Here is a 25,045-nt window from a genome sequence, read left to right on the forward strand (position 1 = left end):
GAGCCAGTAACCTTTTGGAATCCAGAGCCAGACGCCGGTCACCGACCATTTTGACCAGTGTAGTGCAACAGGAATGTCCACGAAGAAATCCAGACATATTAGACGAAAACAAGGGTTGAAATATGTCATAAAGCTGGTCAAACATAACTTTTTCTACCATCTTGGGTATGATAGACAGGACACTGAAAGATCTGTAATTTGATACTGATGTGGTATCATCTTTTTTAAATACGGGTGTCACATGGCTGAGCTTCCACTCCGTAGGAGTCTCTGCGCATGATGCAATAATGGGGGTTGGAAAGTAGGGTTGATGAAACAAATTTGTCTAATTTAGTTTCAGAAAAAAACAAGATGTCAAAACGGCACTCATTCAGTAGATCTAACACCTCATCGATTTTGTCGAGAATACTGTTTATATTCAGATGGCCGATGGATAAGTTGTTCTTGTAGTAACCCTTAATTTTATCCCTATATCAGGCTGTAGGTATCTCAGTAAATGAGGCAGAGGTCGAAGATAAATCATCATTTCCAAGCTCCCCGGCAGTCACAGAAAAAACGTCGACAGGCGAAATATCTGCGAAAAACGAGTCACTAAGCGGTGGTAATGCACAGAAAGTGCAAGTCCCTGCATTCAATATCAGGATGTGCAAGATAGTACTGGAACACAGACTTGGACATACCAAAGCTCTTGGTATGAAACCACGTGGTACAAGAACCACACAAGATAGCGTCCTGGTCAGTTCTGACACCAGGGGCACCCAACGAGAATATAGTTCAAAACCACTTAAACATAGCATTGTTAAACGTATTTTAGTATTTAAACGGTAGTTATAGGCATATTTTTATCCCCTAAAAATTTTTCATCTGTTCGGATTTCCTAGCTGAAAGTCTAGTGCTCAGAAAATTATAGGGATCAAAACTTACCTTTTCGAAAATTTCAGCCAGAAAAAAGGCTCCCGAAAATTCTAGGTCACCTTTTTAGGGTAAAAATCCGTTAAAAATGGGCAATTATACCATTTTTTAGATGTTCGAAAATCCTAGGAGAAGCAGGCAAGCAAGAAATTTTACAACAAATGTTTCGAAAATTCTAGATCTCAAATCGTCTTCCGAACAGATATTCTTCCGAAAATTGTCGTTGGGTGTCCCTGTGACACTTTTCTTGCAATCAACACATGGAAATTTTACGAACGCGCTTGACCTTAGGAACTGGGTTTTTAGCGATATCACCACAGGTCAAAAGCCTTTCAACTTGGAATGAGCTTGTACCTTTCGTCGTGTATAAAATACGGGCAGTTAGGTAGCGATGAGGCCGAGATTTCATCGCAAGGCCGGACAATTGCGGGTGTAAACGAACCACAAGAGCCATGGAACTTGTGTATAAAGAATCCTCCGCAATAATATTTACCCAGAAACGCGGCACCTAGTAGAAACCAGATATAAAGAAGAATTCGCCTTGGCCCCGAGGAGCCGTTAACAACGTGTGCAGCCGCCATGTTGTAAACTTGTTGAACTTCACCAGACGATAAACACCAAAACAAATGAAAACCAACAATATAATATTAATGTATAAAGTGCTGCCATATTTCTTAACATGGCAGCACTTTATCGGGGTATATATGCTCCAAAAACAACTAACCTCGGTTGGACTAAGTTAGTAGGTAGAGCCCTTGACGGGCAGAGATGGAGGTCGTGGATCCAATTTTTGGATCAGACCAATATTGAGGATCCTAAAACAACTGAGAAATGAAGGTACTGCCTTTGCACTGCAAACGGGTGCACCTTCGCTCGGCTTGGATGGCCACCTAAAATGGCGGTCCCATAAAAGAGTCCTCAATCACTACTTTTATGCTAAATACAATGACACTCTAAAAAAAATTGCGTCTTTCACCTGTTCTTTGTAAATTTTCTTTCTCTCACTGTTTTGGTAGGAAATCCATTTGCACCCCACCAGGTGTCATCGTTAGGTTTAGGTTCCTCCGTGAGTAACGCATCACTGTTAAATGGTTCTGATACCTGAGTCAGGAAATGAACAAGTGGTACAGCAAACAACCACTCATGAAGGTCGTTGTGATCCGTCACAACTTGCCTGCATATTTCTTGAATGGATTCTCCCAGGTTCCTTAAAAAAAAGTGTAAAGCCTTAAACTATTATACGTATTTAGAATAAGCTCAAAAGAAAATGCTCGACATATTTTCATTTATTTTCTTATTTATTATTGATTAATATTTTCAAAAATAGATTTAGACAACCAGACACTAGAATTTTCTAATTCGGGATCAAAAGTTAACAGGGCTTAAGCAGAATGTGAAAACATTAAAAGCTGTTCCTGGAAGGCAAAAAAGGCACAGGTAACGCAGGTTGATTTATGTACGTACTAAAACACAAGCTACTTGACGCTTAAGGTTCAACTCTGGAAAAAAAGCATGTCTAGCCTTGCAAAGAAAAAAAAACTTGGGGACGAGTTTAGCTTAACATGACCACCACGTGAAATGGTCTATGGAGTACGGTGAAATTAATTAAGGTAGTTGACTTCAGAACAGAGACAAGAATACTTATATCTTCTGGAATGTTATGAGACACCATTACGGCGACATACAACTTTCAGTCCGCAAAACCTCTTTATTTGTTTTTGTTTGTTTGTTTGTTTGTTTTTTTAAATCCTACTTTAGTTCACTGACAACATGAAAGAGATCGGGTTCAATCTGGTGCTTTTATCAACTTCTGTTGATAAAATGTATCCACCACTCAAAGGACTTATGTACGTTTTTGGCAACTGTATTCTACCCTTTGCAGTGCCTTTAACCTAAAGCTCTGTTGTCAACATGATTGGTCCATTAAGGGCGAATTTTATTTCGAGTTGAACCCGAAAACAATATAAAAACACGGAGGAACTACCTACCGCCACTGTGTGCTGGGAAAGTGACTCAAAAGACTGGTAAATGAACTACAAGTTTTTTTCTTTGCATCTCGCCAGAGGACTAACGATGACAACAGTTTTGCATATTTATCACGATCCAGGCGCACTTTGTGAGAAACAATAACATGAGCAATCGCTACTGATGATACAAGACGAAGCATCCTTTTGGTATTGTCTGTGCCATTTGATAGGGTTAGAGCATTCTGCTCTATCTTTGGCTGCAACATTTTCTTTAGAACCTAAAAATGGTAAGATAAAACAACTTGCCGTTAATATAATGACACAGTGATACACGCTGACGAAAATACTAACGAACAAGAGACAAACGTAAATCAAAATCAATTTGTAATTACGTTCTAAACAAACAGCATAGCCAGAAATAGCCGGATATGTTGTTAATAGCTATTATCAGCATGATCCCCGAAAAGTAGACCCAAAGAACGTCCTAATTGTTGAATTCCCCACCTACTAATTGATTATACCTGGGAGTGATAACTTTTTGACAGCCTTAAAAGAGTAACTTTTGGGTATGCTCTCTTATTTGGCTAAACTAACGATGCAAAAGATTTGCTACTGCACCATTTACTACTTATTTCCAGGCATTATATCGACACCTGTAAACAAAGGGATACGCGCCAAAATATCCAAATAAATAGTTCAACGCACTGTGGAAATAGAAAGGCAAATTGCAAAAGACCATAATTCTTTAGACACTTTTAAAAAGATCACTTTTAAAGATCAAAAAATCTGCCCTCTTTTAATGAATGTACTATTCTGTGGAAGTGAACTGTAGGCGGTTCTCTTTAGAACTGTCCTGTTTAAGTTGTCTGTCTGTCTGTTTGTTTGTTTTAAATCCATTGTGGATACGTGTGCGTATAATATAGTTTTCGTCAGTTACCTTATTATGTTATGTTAAAAAAAATAAAAGTTACTGATTTTTCATGTATAAGGGTAAATATAATTTAAATTGTAATTTTCAATAACTCTTGTAAATTGTAATTTTGCTACTTTTTTTCTAGTTTTCACAATTTTTGTAATTTTTCCTTTGTATGTAAATATGAAATAAAGTGTTGTTAAGAATAAATAAAATAAAATAAAATAAAATAAAACTTTTGAGAATACTATGAACCGAGATCCACCATTGTTTAGTGACACCCAGGATAAGTGATTTTATTTGCAACAGCAGTTAACTTTTGGGGGTTCGTTTTGAGGTGTCCGAAAAATACTGTCATATCTATGGTAGTACTAAAAACTTAAAACTAAACAGTCATGAAAGATAAAATTTAGCATTGCGTTACTTTGCTGAAGTCATACGAAGACGGAACATTCCTGCAGACACGATTATTTCCCTCCACGTGTGCCTGTGTCATACAGAAAGCTAAGTCGTTGACACTCTCTATGGCCTCCCAAACCGACAAGCTTGTATTGCCACCTTCCATGGTAAATCCTTCCCAGTCGGGAAGCATTGCGCGAGTAGCAATCTTTCTTCCTTTAGCAGGATCCATACTTTTCTTCAGAAGTGGCATTTTGTTACGAGCTGACTGTAACCGGCTGGGTGGACTAAAAATTGTGTCATCATATTGGTTCCAGACAGCTAAATAATAAAAAAAACAAACAAAATAATAATAATAATAACAGCCATTTTGACCCATCAACCTGAGACATTCTTGGATACCAATTTTTTTAACCTCAGTGTCTACTCTCTGCAATTGCATAAAGAGAAAGTCAAACGCGGTAACAGATCACTGTCTAAACGGTTATTGATCCAGTTATGATGCATGAACTTACCTAAAAATATATGGTACACTTTAAGATGGCTCTTTAGCATTTTGGAAGGTACACCCTTTATCTTAAACACTCTTATATCTAGACATCTTGAATTTTATTGTAACTCATTATGACACATGAATTACACTAACACATAGACTGACCTATATTATGATATTCTTATTTGGCAATCGAAATGAATATCTCAGTTCTTTTTGCAGTTTTTTAGGCTACTTTCATGAAAACAACGATTAAACCAAAATTAATGGATAGATTCCCTTCAAAACATTTTACAGCTGCACTTGATCAGTGAACTCTACAATCCCCATTTTAGCGCCCATGGAAAACTTTTAACTAACTAATTGGGTTTTGAATAACTTTGTGATCTGGGATTTTCTTCTGTCTCGAAGTTAGCACAACATCGAATTCCCATGCACTACGCGTGAATTTATCGTGTTTGCTTACCCTTTGAAATCTTCCAAACATGGCAATGTTCTAAAACTAAAGGACTTTTTTTTTGTCGCATACGATTTTTAATCATGACGGGAGCAGCCTAGTTCCTAGGCATTCTCTCTTTACCCGCTGTCCGCGCGTAGTCTGGGAAAGAATAGGCGAGTCTCTTACGGTGACGTCACAGGTCAGGGTAGAGTCCAGGATTGACCGAGCCGAGAACGCCTAGAGACTAGGCTGGGACAGGAGCATTTTTTCTTTTTTTTAATTCTCTTGGTCTTGCTATGATCAACTCTTGTCATAAAAAGGCTACATATTCAGAAAAAATGATGAATGAAAAATTTTCTCCACGGCTTTGTTTTCGAACATTACCATATTTCGGATATTCCCTTGAGAGTTGCAGTTCCGTTGCAGATTAATTAATGCCGATATCCAAATTTATGTCCTCAAGGAGCTTATTAAAGGAGGCTTATACTGAGAGGGGAATTTCACGTTATAAATTTATTCAGGGATAGGTTCATTCAGGCATTCTAGTGGTTACACCAACACCAAATTTTCGATTCATCAAGGAATTTTTGCCCGCATGACAACGAAGACGACAACTAAAACAACAACATAAACAATTAAACACCTCCCGGTCCACATCTGTCCTCTGGTATTTGAAGACATCTGTTCTTGTTGTATCCCCAGTCAACTAAGTATTCCCGCAAATATTTTGCCTTTTCCTTTTCTTTTGAATCTGTCCTTTCTTCTTTCCATACAATGTACTTGTATTGAACTCGGCGGGACACATATGAACATGGTACCACGAGCCTTGCTTGCACCAGGATAAAATCATTCTCTAAGCATCTATATTCCAAATTGCAGAATATTATCAGATTCAATCAATCTCCAAAGATCCATCTTAACAAAATCCATTCATAGACTAGAAGCAATGGCGGTTTTAAGTGATTGTTACCTTTGCAAGATAACTTTAATTTTTAGCTGGCGGACTCAGAGTGCGGGAGGCGGTGTGCGCACTGGGATCGTTACGCCTCATGGGCGGTACTCAAAATCTGATCATTTGTTACAAGATGGTGAGGGGTGAACATCTCGCAGGAAGCGACTGTAGCACTAAAGGTAAGACCCGTGGTTTGCCGAAAAAAGTGATTTTATCGTCAGATTAGTGCAACTAGAACTACGAGGTATTACGAAGATGTCTTCATTATTAGCAAGACGAATTTAAGCTTAAGTTGGCTTGAAAACAGACTGGTATGGGCCAGGATGAAAAATTTTAACTTCGTTCTGACAAGATAGCCCTAAAACAGTTGCTAGACTATAAGACAAGTTTAGCGGGTCAGCTTTACAGAGGCCCTGCCAGGTCTTTACAGGGATTTAGGTTTGTTGGCACCCTGTTTACATTTTTTATTTGTTTTACCATCTGTACATGTATTTATCACACATAAAGTACTGTAAATGAAAAGTCAATCAAGATATCAGTACGTGTAGGGTGAGTTGTGTCCTATTTACAAATAATATTGAGCACTTTCTTCAGGCATCTTCAGTATTAAATAAAAATCTAATGAAGAAATACTGCAATCTAGTATCCTTGCTTTCTATTAGTATGAGTCACAGAATGTAAAGTTTGAAATTGAAAATGGTACTCAGCATTTGTGATTTCTAATCCTCATACAGTTAAGCAGATTAAGTTACAAGAGCTGAGCTTAAGAGGCATTCATGGTTTTTGCCTTTATTTCATTTTATTTCATGTGAATGATTGTATCAGTGTGTAAAAACACATGTCGTCACATGTTTTTTGTATGATAATAATTTTTCTCAATTCAAAATGTGAAAATCTTATCTGTGTTTACAAATCTACTGTAATAAACTGGGGCAACATGTAGGGAGACCCCTTTCCTTTCTTTTGATCCCCCTCCCTCCAACTACTTTTGTTTAATTCAAATATTGTGTCATAGGTGTTATAGATGTTATGTAAAATTTTTGGTAAACGTATTCACCTTTTATTATATTGGAATGGTGATTAGTATTTCACTGCTGTCATTTTATAGCGACGGATATTGTTTTTTAATTTCCTCCCATGTTGTTGCTATACTTCAGGCTTTTGGGTTAGCAATTATTACTGTGGTGGATCCTAGTAGTACCCCCTTTTTTCCACTCTGGATATCTTGTAGTTAATTTTTTCTCACGTGAATTTTATTTTTCTTTTGTTTCAACTCCATTAGCATACTAGATTAATATACCCAAAAACAAAAGAAAAAGAAAAATTACCTGAGATAAAAAATCAACTACAACAGATGTTTTGTTTCCTGCCAACTATTTTTCCCTTAGCCTTTGTTCCCCAATTATATTTAGTACATCCATGAGATGAAAATATGCAAATCCCTGGATATAACGGTGTTCTTAGGTAAACAGGTTGCTTCAAAAGATGACAACCATATTTAATAGGCTATTTTTCGTACATATATTTTTTCATAAATCTGACATTTGTTATGTGCAATCGTCCACAGGCTTCATCTCCTGTATATAACCAACGAACTATTTTGTAATTAACTTTTGATTACAAGAGTGACACTTCCAGTGCAGTGACACGTCTCGTCTGTGCGAGACCGCATTTTCTTATGAAAACATGTCGGTTTTAATTCAAAAAAACTATTTCAAAAAGTGGGGAGCGTTAAGGAGCGTTTATACCTTGGTGTAGAACAACCTTTGTAAAAACACTTAAGACTACTTTCTGTCGTCAAAGAGCACCATGGTAGAAAATATAGCTATCCAAACAACGGATCAAATTTCGTGCTCGTAGAGAATGAATCTTCGTGCTCCGTGTTTCAGATTGTAATGAGGAATATTGATTTTTTTTTATTTGTTCACAGAAAAAACCTAAATGTCTATCGAAAAATAAAGCATACAACCTGGGAAATTTCTCGACACTAGCCATTTAAAATATGCAGGAATGGCTCCGAGCCGTAATGAAAGTAACCGCTGAACGCCTCACATGTGCTTACACATTGCCATACATAACCACCCATAGCAACCATAGCAACATATAGCCATACATAGCCACCCATAGCCACCTATAGCAACCCATAGCTACACATAGCCTCCTAAAGCCACCCATAGCTACACATAGCTACACACGGCCAACCATAGCCACTCATAGCTACACATGGCTACACATAGCTACACATAGCCATACATAGCCACCCATACCTATAGCCACACATAGCTACACATAGCCATATTTAGACACACATTGCCATATTTAGACACACATCGCCACCCATAGCCACACATAGCTACATTTGCGTTCTTTCAAACTTAATCGCGTCTATTTGGACCCGCTCAATATGTCAAATGCAGGCGACCTTTTTTATATATGGGGAAGGGGAGGAGTTGAATTTGTAAGGACTTAATCCAGGTTCAAAAAGAGAAAGGAGAATTCATCGTCGTATGAAATTATGCGCATTTCAATGTTGACGCTTTTCGCAAAGATCTGAAAGGTGTTACTTGGAATTCTGCTCATGGTCCCGATGGACCTGCCATTGTTGATGATCTCTGGCATGACTTTAAGCGGAAATTTGTCACGATTGCTGATCATCATGCACCGCTGACGCAGCGCCGCGTGCGCGGCATTGACAATTGTCCCTGGCTAAACAAGAGCATAAAGGTGACTATGCGCCAGCGTGATTATTTTCACAAAAAAGCAATCAAAAGCAATGCCTCAGAGCATTGGGCAAACTACCGCCATTTTCGCAATCGTGTGACAAAAGAAATAAGGTCAGCGAAAGCGTCTTACAATAAACGGCTCATAGAGGAATGTGGTGGTGATCACAGATCGTTTTGGAAGACGATTAAGAAAATCCTACCGGGAGAAAAGAAAGCTACTTCTCCAAATATTAAAGTGGACGGCGTTGTCTCTTCTGACAAACAATGCATTGCCAACGCATTTAATAAGTTTTTCGCATCTGCAGCAAGCAAATTGATGACCACTTTACGGAAAACTTGTGGTAATAAACAGCGTGATTCCGATACTCCTGCCCGTCAGTATCCGCCGTTTAATTTTCTTGAGATCTCTGTGGAGTTTGTTATGTCTCAACTACGTAGCCTGAAATCTGGGAAGGCTGTGGGTTTGGATCGCATACCGGCCCGCCTGTTAAAAGATTCTGCGGACATTGTAGCTAAGCCTGTGGCGTTTATTATCAACACCTCGTTACGTACTGCCCAAGTTCCCAGTGATTGGAAATCCGCACGGGTCATTCCACTCTTTAAAAAGGGAAAGGCTGATGAGATGGACAATTATCGCCCGATTTCCATTTTACCTGTTCTTTCTAAGGTTTTAGAACGGGCTGTACATATCCAACTCTACAAATATCTCCAGCAAAACAAGATCTTGAGCCCTTATCAGTGCGGGTTTCGGAAGTGTCACTCGAGAGAATTCGCTGCTCTTAGTTTTTTTGATAATATTCGTAGGAACATGGACCAAGGTCAATTAACTGGTGCTGTGTTTATTGACCTTGGCAAAGCTTTCGACACTGTGGATCATGCGGTTACGTACTTCTGGAAAAGCTTTCCAATTTGGGGATTTTGGATAAAGAGCATGGCTGGTTTACGGATTACCTGTCGAACTGCACCCAAGTTGTAGAGTTTCAAGGGGTGACTTCTGCTTCGGAAGCCGTCTCTACTGGTGTGCCTCAGGGCTCTATCCTCGGACCATTATTGTTTATTCTACACATTAATGATTTACCTGAAGTAGTGTCCGATTGCAATATTCTGATGTACGCTGATGACACTGTGTTATACTGTTCATCCTCTCAAGCCTCTGTCATTCAAGACAATCTGAATGCCGAACTGTCTAAGATTGATCACTGGCTTTCTTTAAATAGTCTGTTTGTTAATGTAACAAAAACCGAAGCTATGCTTTTCGGAACCGCCCCTAGATTATCTGCTGTTAACTCTTTTTCTATTACTTTAAATAACAATGTAATTAAGCGGGTTTTTCACTTCACTTATCTAGGTATAGTTTTTGATGACTTCCTTAGCTGGAACGAGCAAATAAAGTACCTAATTTCGAAGGCGGGAAAACGCGTAGGAATGCTCGGCAGGCTTCGCAGAAGCCTCACTAGAGAGAGTGCAAATGTAGTGTACTGTAGTCTAATTAGGCCAATTTTAAACTACTGTGTAAGTGTGTGGGGCTGTTGCGGGGAAGGTCGTAAACAAGACCTTGAAGCCCTCCAAAACCGGGCTGCTAGGATAGTGGCTTGTACTGTGCGCAGCAATCAGGCATTGGACGTTCTGAAATGGCCCACCTTGGAGGACTGCCGACGTCAATCTGTTTTTAAACTCGTTAAGAAATGCCTGCAAGATCAATGTCCCCAGTATTTTAAACATTATTTTAAACGTAATAATACAATCCATGCACGCGCTACTAGACAAAGCAACCTCTTACATCCGCCTGCTGTGAGAACTGAAATTGCAAAAAGATCCTTCTATTATTATGGCTGCACTCTTTTTAACGAATTATCTTAATGATATTTCGTGTTTTACATCTTTTAATCTTTTAATTGAAAATAGTTTTTTATTTATATTATTACCTGTATTAGTGTAATGTTTATATGTTTAGTGTGTTTTTGTGCGTTGTTGCTCAGGGCTCCCATTGATAACAGACAGCTTTTTGCGTCTGAAGGGGCTACCCTGAGCGGTATAAATTAATAAAGGTTCTTCTTCTTCTTCTATGTCGACATCCTCCATAAAACGTTGCATTAGGAGGTTTCACGTGGTAGTCGTGCAGTGGACGTCAAAGAAACTTACTAAAAAGCGTGATGCAAGTGCAGGGCTGTTGTTTTGCTCATGAAACCAATTGTTTTTCTAGGTTTTCGTTTAGTGTGGTCTTCGTCGTAGTTGCTTAAGCTCCCTAACCCTTAACCTCAGCTTCCTTCTTTATTCTAAAAGAGAGCTTAATTGTGATAATATATAAAATTATAAGCTAAAAATCATGCTGTAATGTTTTGTTTTAGTTTGCAATCGATGGCGCGCTTCATCGCACGAATGGGTCCTACTACAACACACATAGGTTGAACTAAAGTAAAATTTTCCTGAAACTTTTATATCTCAGTAGGGAAAAATCAAAATGTTGTAGGCCGAGGGCGGTACGCAAGACCTCGAGCTCAGTTTCTCCCGATACGGACTGACATAGGCCGGTGAATAACATATATATCTCTTAAGTTTGTCACTGAAAAAATGCTACATCCTGTTCGCTAGCTTGGGGCTATGCGCATGTGGCTATGATTATAGCTACGTGTGGCTATGTCTAGTTATGTGTAGCTATGGGCGGCTTTGCGTAGCTATGTGTGGCTATCAGTGTAGCTTAATATGTGGCTATGTGTGTCTATGGGTGGTTATGTGAGGCAATCTGTAGCGAAATGGCTAAGTGTGCCAATGTGTGGCGATGGGGGGCAATGTGTGGCTATATGTAGCTATGTGTAGCTATGTGTAGCTATGTGTAGCTATGGGTAGCTATGGGTAGTTATAGGTACCAATGTGTATCTATGGATAGCTATGTGTGGTTATGTGTAGCTATGTGTGGCTCTGTGTAAGTATGTGTGGCTTTGTGTAGGGTGTGTGGCTATGTGTGTCTATGAGTGGCTAATTGTGAAGCTATATAGCTATAAATGGCTATGTGTGTCTATGGGTGGCAATATGTAGGTATGTGTAGCTACGGGCGGCTATGTGTACTAATGTGTGGCGACGGGTGGCTATCTGTGGCTTTGTGTGGGTATGTGTAGCTATGTGTGGCTATGAATGGGTATGTGCAGCTATGCATGTGCATGGGTAGCTATGTGTGGCTTTGTGTAGTTATACGTAGCTATAGGTGGCTTTGTGTAGCTATGTGTGGCTATGGGTGGCTATGTGTAGTTATGTGGTGTGGCTATGTGTGGCTATGTGTAGCTATTGGTGGCTATCTGTAGCTATGTGTAGCTATTGGTGGCTATCTGCAGCTATGCGTGACTATGGGTGGCTATGCGTGGCGATGCGTGGCTTTGTGTAGCTCTATGTGCGGCTGTGTGCCAACGTGTGGCTATGGGTATAGGTGGCTATGTGTAGCTATGTGCAGTTATGGTTGGAGGTAGCTATTTGCAGCTATGGGTGGCTATAGGTGGCTATGTGTAGCTATGTGTGGCTATGTGTAGCTGTGTGTAGCTATGGGTGGCTATGGGTGGCTATAGGTGGCCATGTGTAGCTATGGGTGGCTATAGGTGGCTAGTGTAGCTATGTGTGGCTATGTGTAGCTATGGATGGCTATAGGTGGCTATGTGTAGATATGTGTGGCTATGTGTAGCTATGGGTGGCTATAGGTGGCTATGTGTAGCTATGGGTGGCTATAGGTGGAAACGTGTAGCTAGGTGCAGCTATGGGTGGCTAAGGTGGCTATGTGTAGCTATGTGTGGCTATGTGTGGCAAGGTGTAGCTATGGGTGGCTAAGGTGGCTATGTGTAGCTATGGGTGGCTATAGGTGGCTATGTGTAGCTATGGGTGGCTATGTATAGCAATATGTCTCAATGGGTAGCTATGGGGGGCTATGTATGGCAATGTGTGACCACATGTCAAGCGGTCAGCGGCTACTCTCATTACGGCTCGGAGCCATTCCTGCAGTTCACGCCATGTTTTCTTGACCTTCGCCGCCATCTTGAAATTTCTACATCCACAATGCATCGCAATCCCAGTGCAAACACCGCCTGGAGTGCGGGAGTGCTTCTAGAGCCGCCAGGAACAGCAAGTGGCAAGGCCTGGATGGAGAATCTTGACTTCTCTCATCCTAATTATTCTTACGCCTGTACAGCCAAATTCATTCCACGGGTGCTTTAAACAGTCGTACACGTCAAATCCCGTCAGCAACGATGACTAAACGCTCTATAGTTAGAACGTTTCCAGTTCTCCTTATTTTTAAAACCAACTCAGTTTTCAACACCAAATCAGTCCAACATCGACGCATTAATTACTACAGCTTCGTTGGAAAATAACCCATTCATTAAATTGCCACAGGCAGACCACTTCCTAACGTAAGCATACATCCTTAAAAGAAATTTCATCTCATGACCAACTAAACGTCATGCAAACCTTTTCATAAAAAACTAAACCAATAAAAACGGGAATGAAGATAATTTTTGAAAAAAAATTTTCTAAAAAAGTTGACTCACAATATTTAACGATCCTTGCAAAATGTGGAGCTTCACGTAAAAGAAGCGTTTCTCTTTAGGGCTTAATTTCTTAACTAAAACTTGAACAAGGACACGCTGATTTTATGTCATGTTTTCCAATCAACATTATCTATAACTCGTAGCTTACCGCTGATGGATCACCTCCACAACATTGTCCTGAAAATCTCCAAACTTTTCTCCTCCAAACCTCATGTAAATTTTGTCTCCAAGATTTGGCTCAAATTTAAAATGGGGCGCAAGTACAGCATGAAAAACAACAGTCATTTTGTTGCCGTTATAATCTTCAAAGTACTCCTTTTTCATTTTTGACGACGTTTCATTGTTTTTTGCAAGACCAGAATCGTTTTCCTCGTTGCCATGAGGATGTTCGTGATCATCACCATCGACTGGCCGGTTGGTTCCGAAACCGCCGCCCTTTTCCTTGTCAGCCACTTGGTCATGGTTATCAGTCCTGCAAAGAGTATATTTAGCAATTAATGAAAGAGGCTGAGTAGGATATGAAGAATTTAAGCAGATCGAGGAGGGTGTTATCTACCGAGGCCGAAGGCCTTAATTATTCATATCATACGAAAGCCGAATTCATTAACTGCTTTATTATTCATCCAAAATAATTCCTAGTTTAAAAACATAGCTGAAACATGCTTACCTGTATCGATGTTAAGTTCATCTTTGATAATGTACGTTTAGGTTTGTCCAGCTCCGCAAATATTCTCCAAATGGCAGATGTCGCTCTCCGGGTTGTCTTCTTGCTGTTGTTGCCATGTTTTTAGCTATTATTTCGCCTAGTTCCAGCTGTAGTTCTTACTCTTAAAACGAGTGAAATGTCCGCCATTTTTTTTTTACAACTAAAACAACTCAACCTCGTCCCCAGGTTTTCTCGGTTAACGATGCCTTAACCTGTAGAGGGCTGCATTTTTGACGTCATTTCCTCGTTAAGCACAAAATTCTTCCAAATTTGGTCATCAGTAACTGTTTATGGTGAATTATGCGTGTGCTTTTAGCCAATCAGAATTGGGGAAATATTCTGAATAAATAATAAATAGGTAATAATACAATAATACACCTTACTCACGACACTCGCCCTCTCTCCTCCGCAGAGGCCTCTTAACCTAGCGGGAGTCTCTGCGGAGGAGAGTTACTTGCCATGGCTTTCTGTCACGTAGTTTCTCTCAAGGGATAAACAAGAAAAAAATTGCCAATGCAGGAAATGGCGTTTAAATTTTCTCAGTGTAGACAACAGAAAACGAAGCACTTTTCATCTTAAAGAAGATAAAGGCAAAATATGGGTGGAAGTGCTCATTGTTACACAGCAAGAAAAGTGGCAGTTTGCTACTTGTAAAAAGCGCGGTAGCGACCGTATATATGTTCTCACAGCAAACAATAAGATTGTCAATCTTGTCGAAACTCGAACTGTACATTTCATGACTATTAAGTCGCCGTTTCGTTTTTACAGAATATACAAACTCGACGGCGATCACTCGTATTGGCAAATTTTAGCACTTGTTTGCTCCCTGAATTCATGAATGAAAATAAAAAAAAATGTGAACTAGATAACAAATAAAAAATATAGTAACAACAACAATAATAATAATAATAATAATAATAATAATAATAATAATAATAATAATAATAATAATAATGGGTACAATAAGGGGTACCTAAAGCCAAACTAAAGTCTTTAATGATTCAAGATTACTGCTATGAAGATGCTCTGTATAAAAGCCAGCAGGAAGCACCAAAGTTAACCACCCTGATAGACAATTGGAATGTGTGACTGGTGTAAGTGACTGCTTGAGCTGCACAAAGATTAAAATAAATACGAGAGTACAAAATCAAATGAATGAGGGGTAACGGCGTTATAAGGATTGCAGCCAGGAGGATAGAAAGTAGAGAGAAGAAAGGTGGAGTGGCAGAGGTGCAGGTGCAGGTGCATTCGAGAGTAGCAGCCAAGACCGGCTTGATAAGTAAAGAGGATGAGGATTTTACAATTAAGCCTAAATGATCTAAAATGTTAATGAAAAAAAAAAAGGTCTACGAAACAAAACAAAGGACTCACTGTGCTGCTTCTCTAGTTGGTTCCTCCTCTTTCTTTTTTTCCTTATCCATAGTGGTCTGGCTCAAGGACGGGTGCTTTTCCGTGCCTGCAGATTGTACCGTCTTATCTTTTGGTGGATTTGAATTATCTACCTGACGGGAAAACGAACCAAAACAAAACAAAACGACATGAAACAATAAAAAGACGTGATTTTTTAAAACTGTTTCATTAATTGTTTCTCAATATCATTAAGATGATTAATCACCTAATACTAGGTAACAAATAAAATTCAAAGATTTTTTCTTTGTTTCGTTACAGGTACCCAATGAGACATTATAAACCAGCACTTGAATCAGTGGTTGTAAACGATGGATGCATGGATAATTTTGACAGTAACATCGCTACAAACTTATTTGTTTTCTTCAGAGAGGACATAGTACAGCTGATCAGATCACCATTTCAGTGGGACAAACCAGAAATGTGTCAGTTACACATTATGTCAATGATTATTTCCTTGGTACTAATTGTTATTCTAAAAAGGCCTCAATATGATAGTCTTTGGCATTTGGTTTGTTCGGCATCACGTCTAATCACAAATAAATTTCGACTTCGTCACATTGCCAATAACCGACCATTATTTGCAGCTCTGGTAATACAGTTACCTCTAAGTCTGACTCAATTTCACCGCTTTCATCATTGCCTTCCCCATGATCACTGTTGCGGATTTGACTATCAGACTCTTCGGAGGGAGTGTTGGTGTTGCTTTCCTTTGACTGTCTGCCTACTTTTTCAGCCTCCTGCTTGACTGTGTTAGATCCTGGATCCTCAGATGTTTTCAAAAGCGTAACTGTTTCATAATCTTTCTTAACATCAGGCCCTGAAGACTCTAGGAATACAGTTCCAGCATTTTCAGTTACCTCCTTTTCCACATCCTTAAAGATGGCTGCTATGATTAAAAAAAAAAACATAAAACTAAATTAACTAGTACTAATTATACAACAAGGGAAATTTTTCAGATAATATAAATGCTGGAAGTAGCGCCCCTCCTCATGCTTAAAATTTGGAATAAGCGCCCCCTTACAAATAACCGCCCTCCCCCGTCCCCCGAGGAAAAACGAGGTTCAGTACTCGATACGATATACGAGACGTATACGGCATTTTTATTGAAGTGACCTGCGTAATAGTAGAAAATTACTAATGTTTGCTTCTCACCCTCACACTAACCCTTAAACCCTGACTCTTACACTCTACATTATTAACACTCTCATACCAGGGACACATGGCAATATCAGTGAGTCACTGATATTTTTACTTACCGTAAATGCTCGAATTAGCGCCGGTCTGCTTATTTCATTTTCTAAGAGGGGAGGGGGGCGCTTGTTTGAAGGGGCACTTATTTCCTTTATCAACTTTTGGCCTCAAAATGGAACTATCTTTATTTCCAGTTAACCCAAACTATAACATATAAATCAAGCACCTATGTGCTCACATGGATTTTTTTTCCACAGCTTAAAAGAAGCAAAAACCCAAAAGGGGTAGGTGCAACGGGACTAACATCCCATGCGAGGCACCGCTCCTAGATTAAGACCTAGGTTAAAATAAAATAAAGAAATACTCAAACATTCGTGCAAAAAAATAAAATAATAAAATAAATTACATGGCATGCCCATGGCATGGGCACGTAGGGACTAGTGTCCACGTGCAGGGGTAATTGATTTCATATACCAGCGAAAGGTGAGTGCTCATTAATTTGCGAACAAAAAGTTGAAAGGCAGTAGGCGAGGAAAAGCTGGTTGGGAGTGCTAGCTTGCAAACATAGTTCCATAGTTTAACGATACGGTTAAAGTACGAGGCCTGAAAAGTTGATGTTTTGCAAAAAGGAGTGGGAAGATTTAAGAAGTTACTTAGTCTTGTATGATCATGGGAAACAAAAGATACATAATTCCGAACATCTAAACCGGTACTACAGTAAAGGCATTTATAAAAAAAGATCAAATCTTTAAGTTCACGATCTAGAGAAAGTGGAAGTAATCTAGCACAGTTAGCCGCTCTTTGTACGACGACTCGTCTTTACGCGTGCGTAAAATCCACCTGCTTGCACGTCTCTGCACCTGTTCCAATTTAGCATTCAGAGTAACGTAAGCGGGCGACCAGACTTGGGTGGCGTAAAACAGCTGTGACTTGACCAAAGACAAATAGAGTGAGCGCCTGACAGAGACGCCATAAAGCAGGGGACAAGTCCGTTTAAGCAAGCCAAGAAGCTTGTTTGCTTTCGCAGTGATAGTGTGGATGTGTGAGATATTTTTATGGAGGAAATGAGGGTGAGAGTGAGGGGTTAAGATTAGGGTTAGGGTTAGGGGTTAGGGTTAGGGTGGGGGTGACACTTAGGATTAGGGTTAGGGTGAGGGTTAGGGTTGAAATTCTTGAACCCACCACCTAGCTAGGGGTGAATTGGCACCAATTACGGTCTAGAAGCAAACCACTATGGCTTCCTGCGGCTGCGCGGCCAACCCGTCAAATCTTTTATCGATAATACTACCAATCATTGTTAACTAAGAGGTAATGCCAACCTGGATTCGGTCTATAAAATTTGTAAACAGCAACAACTTTTTATTTAGCAGCCAGAAAAGGCTAGGCACACCTTGCACACCACTGGCTCAGGCTTTATTGTTGCTTTGCACTCTAATTTTTGCTGTCCATCTGAAAGATTTGTCTTATCTGCCTTGTTTTCTGTTTAATAGCAATATGTCTTTCCCTGACTTTTTCCCTTACCCTCACCCATACGCTTACCCTTGGTCTTACCCTTACCCTCGTTTTAGCAATGCCAGGGCGGAATTAGCCAGACAGTCATAATACAGTCTTAATACCTCCAAGGCATTCAACAGGACTCAACAGAAGTTTTTGTTAGTAAAACTAAGTCACAAATATTGGCCCATGAACATTAGCCACTTTGACCTTCAATCAACATGAAAATTTTGGCAGAAATAAGTGCTTTACAAAGAAAATATAGGACCCACTGTAGATAAAAAAATGCAAATTTCAGATGGATTAATAAAAAGTAAATAAATGTGCAAGATAATGATTCAAACAAGACAAATATTGGGTGGGTTGATGAGACTGTTTCAACGTCAACTAAACCATACTGAATTTCTCACAAAAACTGCTCAACCAAAACCGACTTTTTGGAAGAGCATTATCTTAGAGTCCAATCACCCTACCTGCTGAATGGTTACTGGTTCTTACTAATGCGTTTCCCTGGTGAAAATCTTTCAAGGATCTTTGAAGATTTGCATAAAGATTCCTAGTGCAGATCTTTGAGGATTCTTATCAAAAATCCTCAAAGATCTTCGAAGATTTTGCCAAGATTCTCAAGGTTCTGGAGAATCTTCAGGGATCCTTGAAGGTCTTTGCAGATATTTGTAAAATCCTCAAAGATCTTGACAAGATTCTTAAAGTTCTAATAGGCAAGATCCTGAGAGATCTTTGTGCGATCCTCGCAGATCTTTGCACGATCCTCAAAGATCTTTGAAATATCCTCAAAAATCTTTGCAAGATTCTCACAGATGTCTGCACGATCCTCACAGATCTTTGTCATACCCTCACAAATCTTTCCAAAATCCTCGCAGATCTTTGCACGATCCTCACATACAGAGAACAACTATATTCCTTCACGGAAATTTTAATTAGGTTCTAAAAAGAATCTAATTAAGAACCTTTTAATCTTGAACTGCCAAAAGTATCCCAAAATATAACAATCTATTTCGCCAGACTTCAAAAAGAGTAGATTCTCATACGCGGGTATTACTACAGTAGCTCGCGATGAAAATTAAAACGTTACAATAATTATTTAACAAAATATTACCACTAGAACAACGAAAAACTACCATAAATTCCACTTTTATTCTACATCTTCTAAGTGCTTGTAAAATTACAGGTAAAAACGTTTTAGCATTCCCTTAGTCTAGGAAATCAGAAGAGTCTAACTGGAATAACTGTCCGTTTTGCAGTAACATACATGGTCATGTAAACAAGTTCGTTTCAGTGTCTGCAGATACACTACATGAGTCGGTCTTTGGTGCCCTTTTTTGAAGCTGCATTTCATACATGCCAACTCTATCGGATTATCCGGGAGTCTCCCGGATACGACACCGATCTCCCGTTCTCCCTTACGGGTCACTAGATCTCCCGGATAGAATCATTGATCTTTTCTGTGCTTTAGTTTGAGATGAAGCCCATGTTTTCCTCAAAATGTGAGTTTTTCTTATTCGTAGGACGGTTTCTGGCGCATTTTTGCGCGTATCTAGTCACTGACAAAGATTCTGTCGGCATCAACACGATGATCATGAATTTGATAGTATTTACTTCATGTAAGACATCATTTAGTATTGCATTGTTGCAATTTTAACTGTTTTATTTCGTTTTTAAATGAAACTAAGACACACCATGCGGGGTCCTACTTTGCTAAGCAGTGGTCAAATTTCGGAAGAAATGTAAATGGATCGCTTGATTCGAAGTGAAACTTTGTTTCAACTGAAAAATGTCGCTCCATTTTCTTTGAAAATTCCACTGGTTTCTGGCTGGTTGGTTTGGCAAAAAGCACCTCAAGGTTTGCTCTGAGTCAATGCTGTCAACGGTGAATGGTTCAATGGGTTTTTCATGCTCAGTTGTTGCAGCATCTGCAGGATCATCCACCTGCTGCTCTCCTGCCTTCTTTAGTAGTGAAAGTTTTTGTAATTCACTTGCTGCTGTATCTGCACCCTCAGGTGAGTCAGGTTTGTCCTCAATACAAATGGACTGTCGCTTGGCTGGTCTCTCCTGTAGGACTTCACTTTTTACTTCGGCGGAGGGCGAAGTAAAGGATTCGCGACGCTCAGGAATGTATCAAAGTAACAATTTTTTGACAAGATTGGGCATGCAAAGTCTGTAGGTTTTCGGTTTTATTCGGCTACTTGACGAAGTGAGACCGAATTAGTTCGAGATATCTCGAGATCACTTTGATTTCTTTGATTTATTCTTTAACTTTTTCGAGGAAGAAAGAAATATTATTTTGGCTTTCCCCGGGTTTGAACCGCCTCACCTGTGTGACCCGTCAGGTCAGAGGAGACTCTAAGTTAAGGGATTAGCCGATTCCGCTACTGCGACCCAAGGTAGTTCGGGATATGAAAAATAGTTATGAAATTATGCACAAGTTTCGGGACAAGATTGGGCGTGCAAGTTCGCGACTTTTCGGCTTGTTTCGGCTATTTCACGAAATGAAACCGGACTACTTTGTGATATCTTCAGATCACTTCGAGTTTAGTCTTTAATTTACTCGAGGAATAAATAGAGGATGTTACGTGGCCGCGCAGAGACACGAAATTTCTCTTGGAGTGTTGAAAAACATTTCACGAGTGAGCCCTCCTTTCGAACTGCTTTATGATGAATTTAAAGTTACAAAATGCTGCACAAAGACATTTTGTCTTTGTTGAGTGTTACGTAGTGAAATTGCTTTCATGCGTTGCGTGACTTTCTCGAACGTTCTCTACTTTTTTGGATTATTCATGAATAATTAATGAGGGCATGTTTACATTTCAGCATGAGTCAGCAGATTTGCATCAGTTACTGAAATCATAAAATATGTCGAAAAGCTTTTACTATTCGCCCGTTTAGTATTTTCTAGAACCTTATGTCAAACGGTATACAAGTTCCAAGCGAATGTCTTTTGACGAACTAAGTTTTTTTCCCACGAGCTGGACTGCTGTGTTTAGTCAAGTGTGACGAAGGCCGATTGTCAAGTTCTGTGTTTACAAGTTGGCGGAAGCCGTAAGATATCTGAAGTTCAAGTGAGAGTTTGTTATTATTGGTAGAGAAAGTTTAGTTGTACTTAAGTTCAAGTTCAAGTTTGTGTTGGCGGATGCTGTGTTTTAAATTTCTGAAAAGGCTATGTTCCTTTGGTATTAAACTTCCTTATGTTAATCCGACATCCCTGCGTGCTGATAGTCAGTGAATAATTATCCTCAAAACATTCGAACTCGTAACAGCCAATTCCATGCTCAACGTAATTGACTCCCTACCCATGCTTTACATATCTTTAATCAGTACATGAGACTGCTATGCTGTTTTTGAAGCTTGATGTGACTAAGAAAAATAGAGAATCCTTTTGTCACTGTTTGTTTTGTTAGACTTGTTACTCACCGCCAGTAACCTCATATTTGACTTAGGTCTAAACGTTTAGACCCAAGTCAGATTTAGAAGGATTTGTATGGAGTCATCAGAGCATAACTGGGCTAATATCTCAGAGACAATTTGTCCCGAAATGCTAGTTCTTGGTAAGTAGGCCTCTTGGATGTTGCTCTTTTCAGAATATCCTGACAAATCCCATAATTTCACAAATTAACACCTTACTCTTACCATATTTCATTTCTTACTATTCCTCCGCATTAACAATTAATTAGTTCCACAACCACGACAACGAAGTGCACGCTCCTTAGCGTCTTGTTCTTTTTCTTTGCCCATCTCGTTCTACTGTTGAGCATGGTGGCACGACAAAGTTAAATGCAGGTAAAGGACTTTCTGCTCAGTATATGTCACGCATTTGTTAAAATACTGACCAACACCTTGAAATTGTCATCTTTGTTTCACAGTTACTGATGTACTACAAGTTCGGAGCCTGCATTGTGAACAAAAGCGTATCTTGAATGTGCTGAAATAATATCAAGCAGGTCTGTAAAAATGCTGTACCCTGCGAGCAGAGGCTTCTTTTTAGCATTAATTGTAGCAGTTACAAAGTCATGTGCATTTTAATTGCTGTCAATTGAATAGTTGGTTTACCATGCATTGTAAACAAACCAATTACGTGACGGGCGGCAGTCGTAAATACTAAAGCAGATGCATGAAATGCTGACATAGAATTATTTATATAAATTAAATGTGAATTAAAAAGACTCCTGCCAAATCAATCCAGGACTCATGATCAAAACAAGAACACTAATGTATATAAAGAGAAGAAGGATCATTGAAGAAAATCAAAACTTAATTAATATTGACATCTTTTCAATAGCAAGTAACTGCATTAAGCAATGAATCAATTAATGCTGTCATGAATGAACGGTGAATGGAATTTAACTTGGAACTGTAGAAAGATAATTCCGGAATGGTGAAGGAATTCATTGACTTGCAAAGTGTCAACTGTTGGCCTTTGGATTTTTTAAAACCTGTACGTCACATAATGTGTCAACTCTCTCGGATTATCCAGTAGTCCCATGAATAAGGCAATGTTGCAGGTTCCAGTCCTCTCAAGACCCAGGATAGGTAAATAGAGAATAATACATGGTCGCGCGGAGATATGGAATTTATCTTCGAGTGTTCACATCGATATCGAACGAGTGAGCGCAGCGAACGAGTGAGATATCAAATGTGAACACGAGAAGATAAATTCCATATCTCCAAGCGTCCATGTATTATTCTGTTTATTATATAAACATACTGATGACGGCGTTTTTGATGATTTTCCGAAGATTTCCGACCACCTTCCGAAGATTTCCGAAGATTTTTCAAATTGTCCCGAAGACCAGACGAACGTTCCCGAACATTTTCCGAGAATTTCCGAAAATTTCCGAAGATGTCCGAAGATTTCCGAAGATTGCCGAGCACTTTCGAGGAAGACCCGAAGATGTTTCGATGATACACCAACGAATTTAAGTACAATTTAAGAGACAAACCTGATGTCTGTGAAATTATCGATATCTTCACATGTAAAAATATCGTATTTTTACGTGTGTTCAGATACCACATTTCTCGGTGGTAGAAATCCTTGTAAAACACTGCAGTTTATATAATAAGTAAGTTTATCCCAGTTTCTGTTTTGTAATCATATGTAGTCGATGAAGCTTTTTCCTGTGGTTAAATGAGATGCTCACAACTACAGTGAAACCTCTATTAAGTGGACACCTTGGAGACCTTCCCAGGTGTCAGTTAAAAGAGAGTGTCCGCTTAATAGAGGTTTATAAAAATTGCACAATGTTTGTTAACGATTAACATTCAACGGTTACTCTGTACTGCGATATAGTTCCATGTTGTTAAGGGAGCTGAGGTACGGACTATTAGAAAACTTATGGGGGGGGGGGGGGGGGACGAAGTACAAAAAAATATTCACGGAAGGGAAAATTAAATGAAAATAAATTCATGCACGCCAATTAGCCCTAAAAAATATTCATCTAATGACCTCAGCACGGCGGTGTCATGATTCTAAGAAGAGCAGCAATTGATAGTATTGAAACTTAACAAAGCGAACTGGACTTAGTTGATTTTTGGAGAATTAAGAATCCTCAAACAAGAGGTTATACTTGGAGCCAAAAATCCCCAACAGTTCTTTGTCCTCTAGATTTTTGGCTTATCTCTAATAATCTCTGTGATTTTGTGAACGTTACTAGAATACTACCAGTGCCTGCAATACGTACAAATCATGCAGCCATAACCTTAGCTCTAAGTGACATTGGAGAGATAAAAGGTCCTGGAATATGTAAAATGAATGTTTGGCTTTTAGATGATGAAAACTACTTAAAACACTTACAAATTAATAGCGGGGCTCACGCGCGCGAAGCGCGCGTGGGACAGAGCCCCATACTCATGGAATATGGTCAACCTCTTTTCGTTTGGTTGTCACGTGACTGACCGAGCGTACGTACGTACGTACGCGTCTACAGATGGTACGGGTGCGGTAGGGGAGACTATCAAAAGGAAGGGAGGGGTGTCTCAGGCGTGTCTTGGCAAGTCCACATCTTTAATATAGGACATTAACAATATGGTCAATTGACAGCTGTCAAAACAGGATAGCCACTGACCAGTATCCCATGACCATATTGCGGGCTCATGTGTCAACTCATCGAGGTGACGTGATTTATTTGGAAGCTGTCCGCTGACCAGTTTATTGTTTTACTAGATCGCGAACAACGTTCATACTTTTACTAGTTTGGGAGCACAGGAAAACTGATAATGCACACCCTTTTTGGACATCAATGTTTTGATCAATTGGCAGCTGTCAAAACAGGGTACCCGCTGACCAGTATCACTTGACCGTATCGCGGGCTCAGGTGTCAACCCATCGAGGTCAAGTATTTTTTGAAGTTATCCGCTGACAAGTAAACTAGTTTTTAACTGATCGCAGGCTCAAGTTCAATTTTTTTCTAAATTCATATGAAATATGTTGTGTTTATGTGCTGCACAATTAAAAATTTTGATTGCAAACTGACCTCGGACGCGAAAATTCAGCCAGCTGTTATAGGCAGGGAAGACAGTTGCTTTTGACTTTTCTCACCATGGTCACGCGTTGGTCACGCTTTACGTCCAATTTTTATGCTCTGATTGGTCAAAATTTGACAGGTGAGTTCATGCGGAAAATTTATGCAGCATCTTGAATCTTGTTTACTTTGACAGCTGAAGCTGACAGAGTTTTGTGTCAACTTGTGATGTTTTTAACTGTCTTTTTCCACTGGGTGTACAAAATGAAATTCAGCTGCTATCAGGAGTCTTCTGTTATTCATGGCTAGTTTGTTTATTGGGTTTTTGGTTGAGAAATACGTCGCTTGTCAAAGTCGGAAATCCGATTTCGGATGGCATCGTTTTCGTTTTCTCCTTGCTTGATGCGCAAGAGGATTGCAAAGTCTGAAGCGATACTGGCTTTA

The 25,045-nt window shown here is 39.4% G+C and overlaps 1 protein-coding gene across 1 annotated transcript in view; it reads right to left on the bottom strand.

The window, feature by feature from the left end:
• LOC140937040 (E3 ubiquitin-protein ligase rnf213-alpha-like) overlaps positions 1-16,321 on the bottom strand; it is a 95,676-nt gene extending 79,355 nt beyond the window's left edge. The window contains exons 1-7 of the mRNA XM_073386566.1: positions 16,046-16,321; positions 15,405-15,535; positions 13,476-13,799; positions 5,767-5,984; positions 4,217-4,512; positions 2,901-3,157; positions 1,889-2,119 (exon numbers count right to left, since the gene is read on the bottom strand). Of these exons, the coding sequence (XP_073242667.1) occupies positions 1,889-2,119; positions 2,901-3,157; positions 4,217-4,512; positions 5,767-5,984; positions 13,476-13,799; positions 15,405-15,454 (1,376 nt within the window). The 5' untranslated portion in view covers positions 15,455-15,535; positions 16,046-16,321. The remainder of the gene's footprint in view (positions 1-1,888; positions 2,120-2,900; positions 3,158-4,216; positions 4,513-5,766; positions 5,985-13,475; positions 13,800-15,404; positions 15,536-16,045) is intronic.
• Between the last annotated feature and the right edge of the window lie 8,724 nt (positions 16,322-25,045).

This window comes from Porites lutea, chromosome 5 (assembly GCF_958299795.1).
Source record: "Porites lutea chromosome 5, jaPorLute2.1, whole genome shotgun sequence".
NCBI lineage: Eukaryota > Metazoa > Cnidaria > Anthozoa > Scleractinia > Poritidae > Porites > Porites lutea.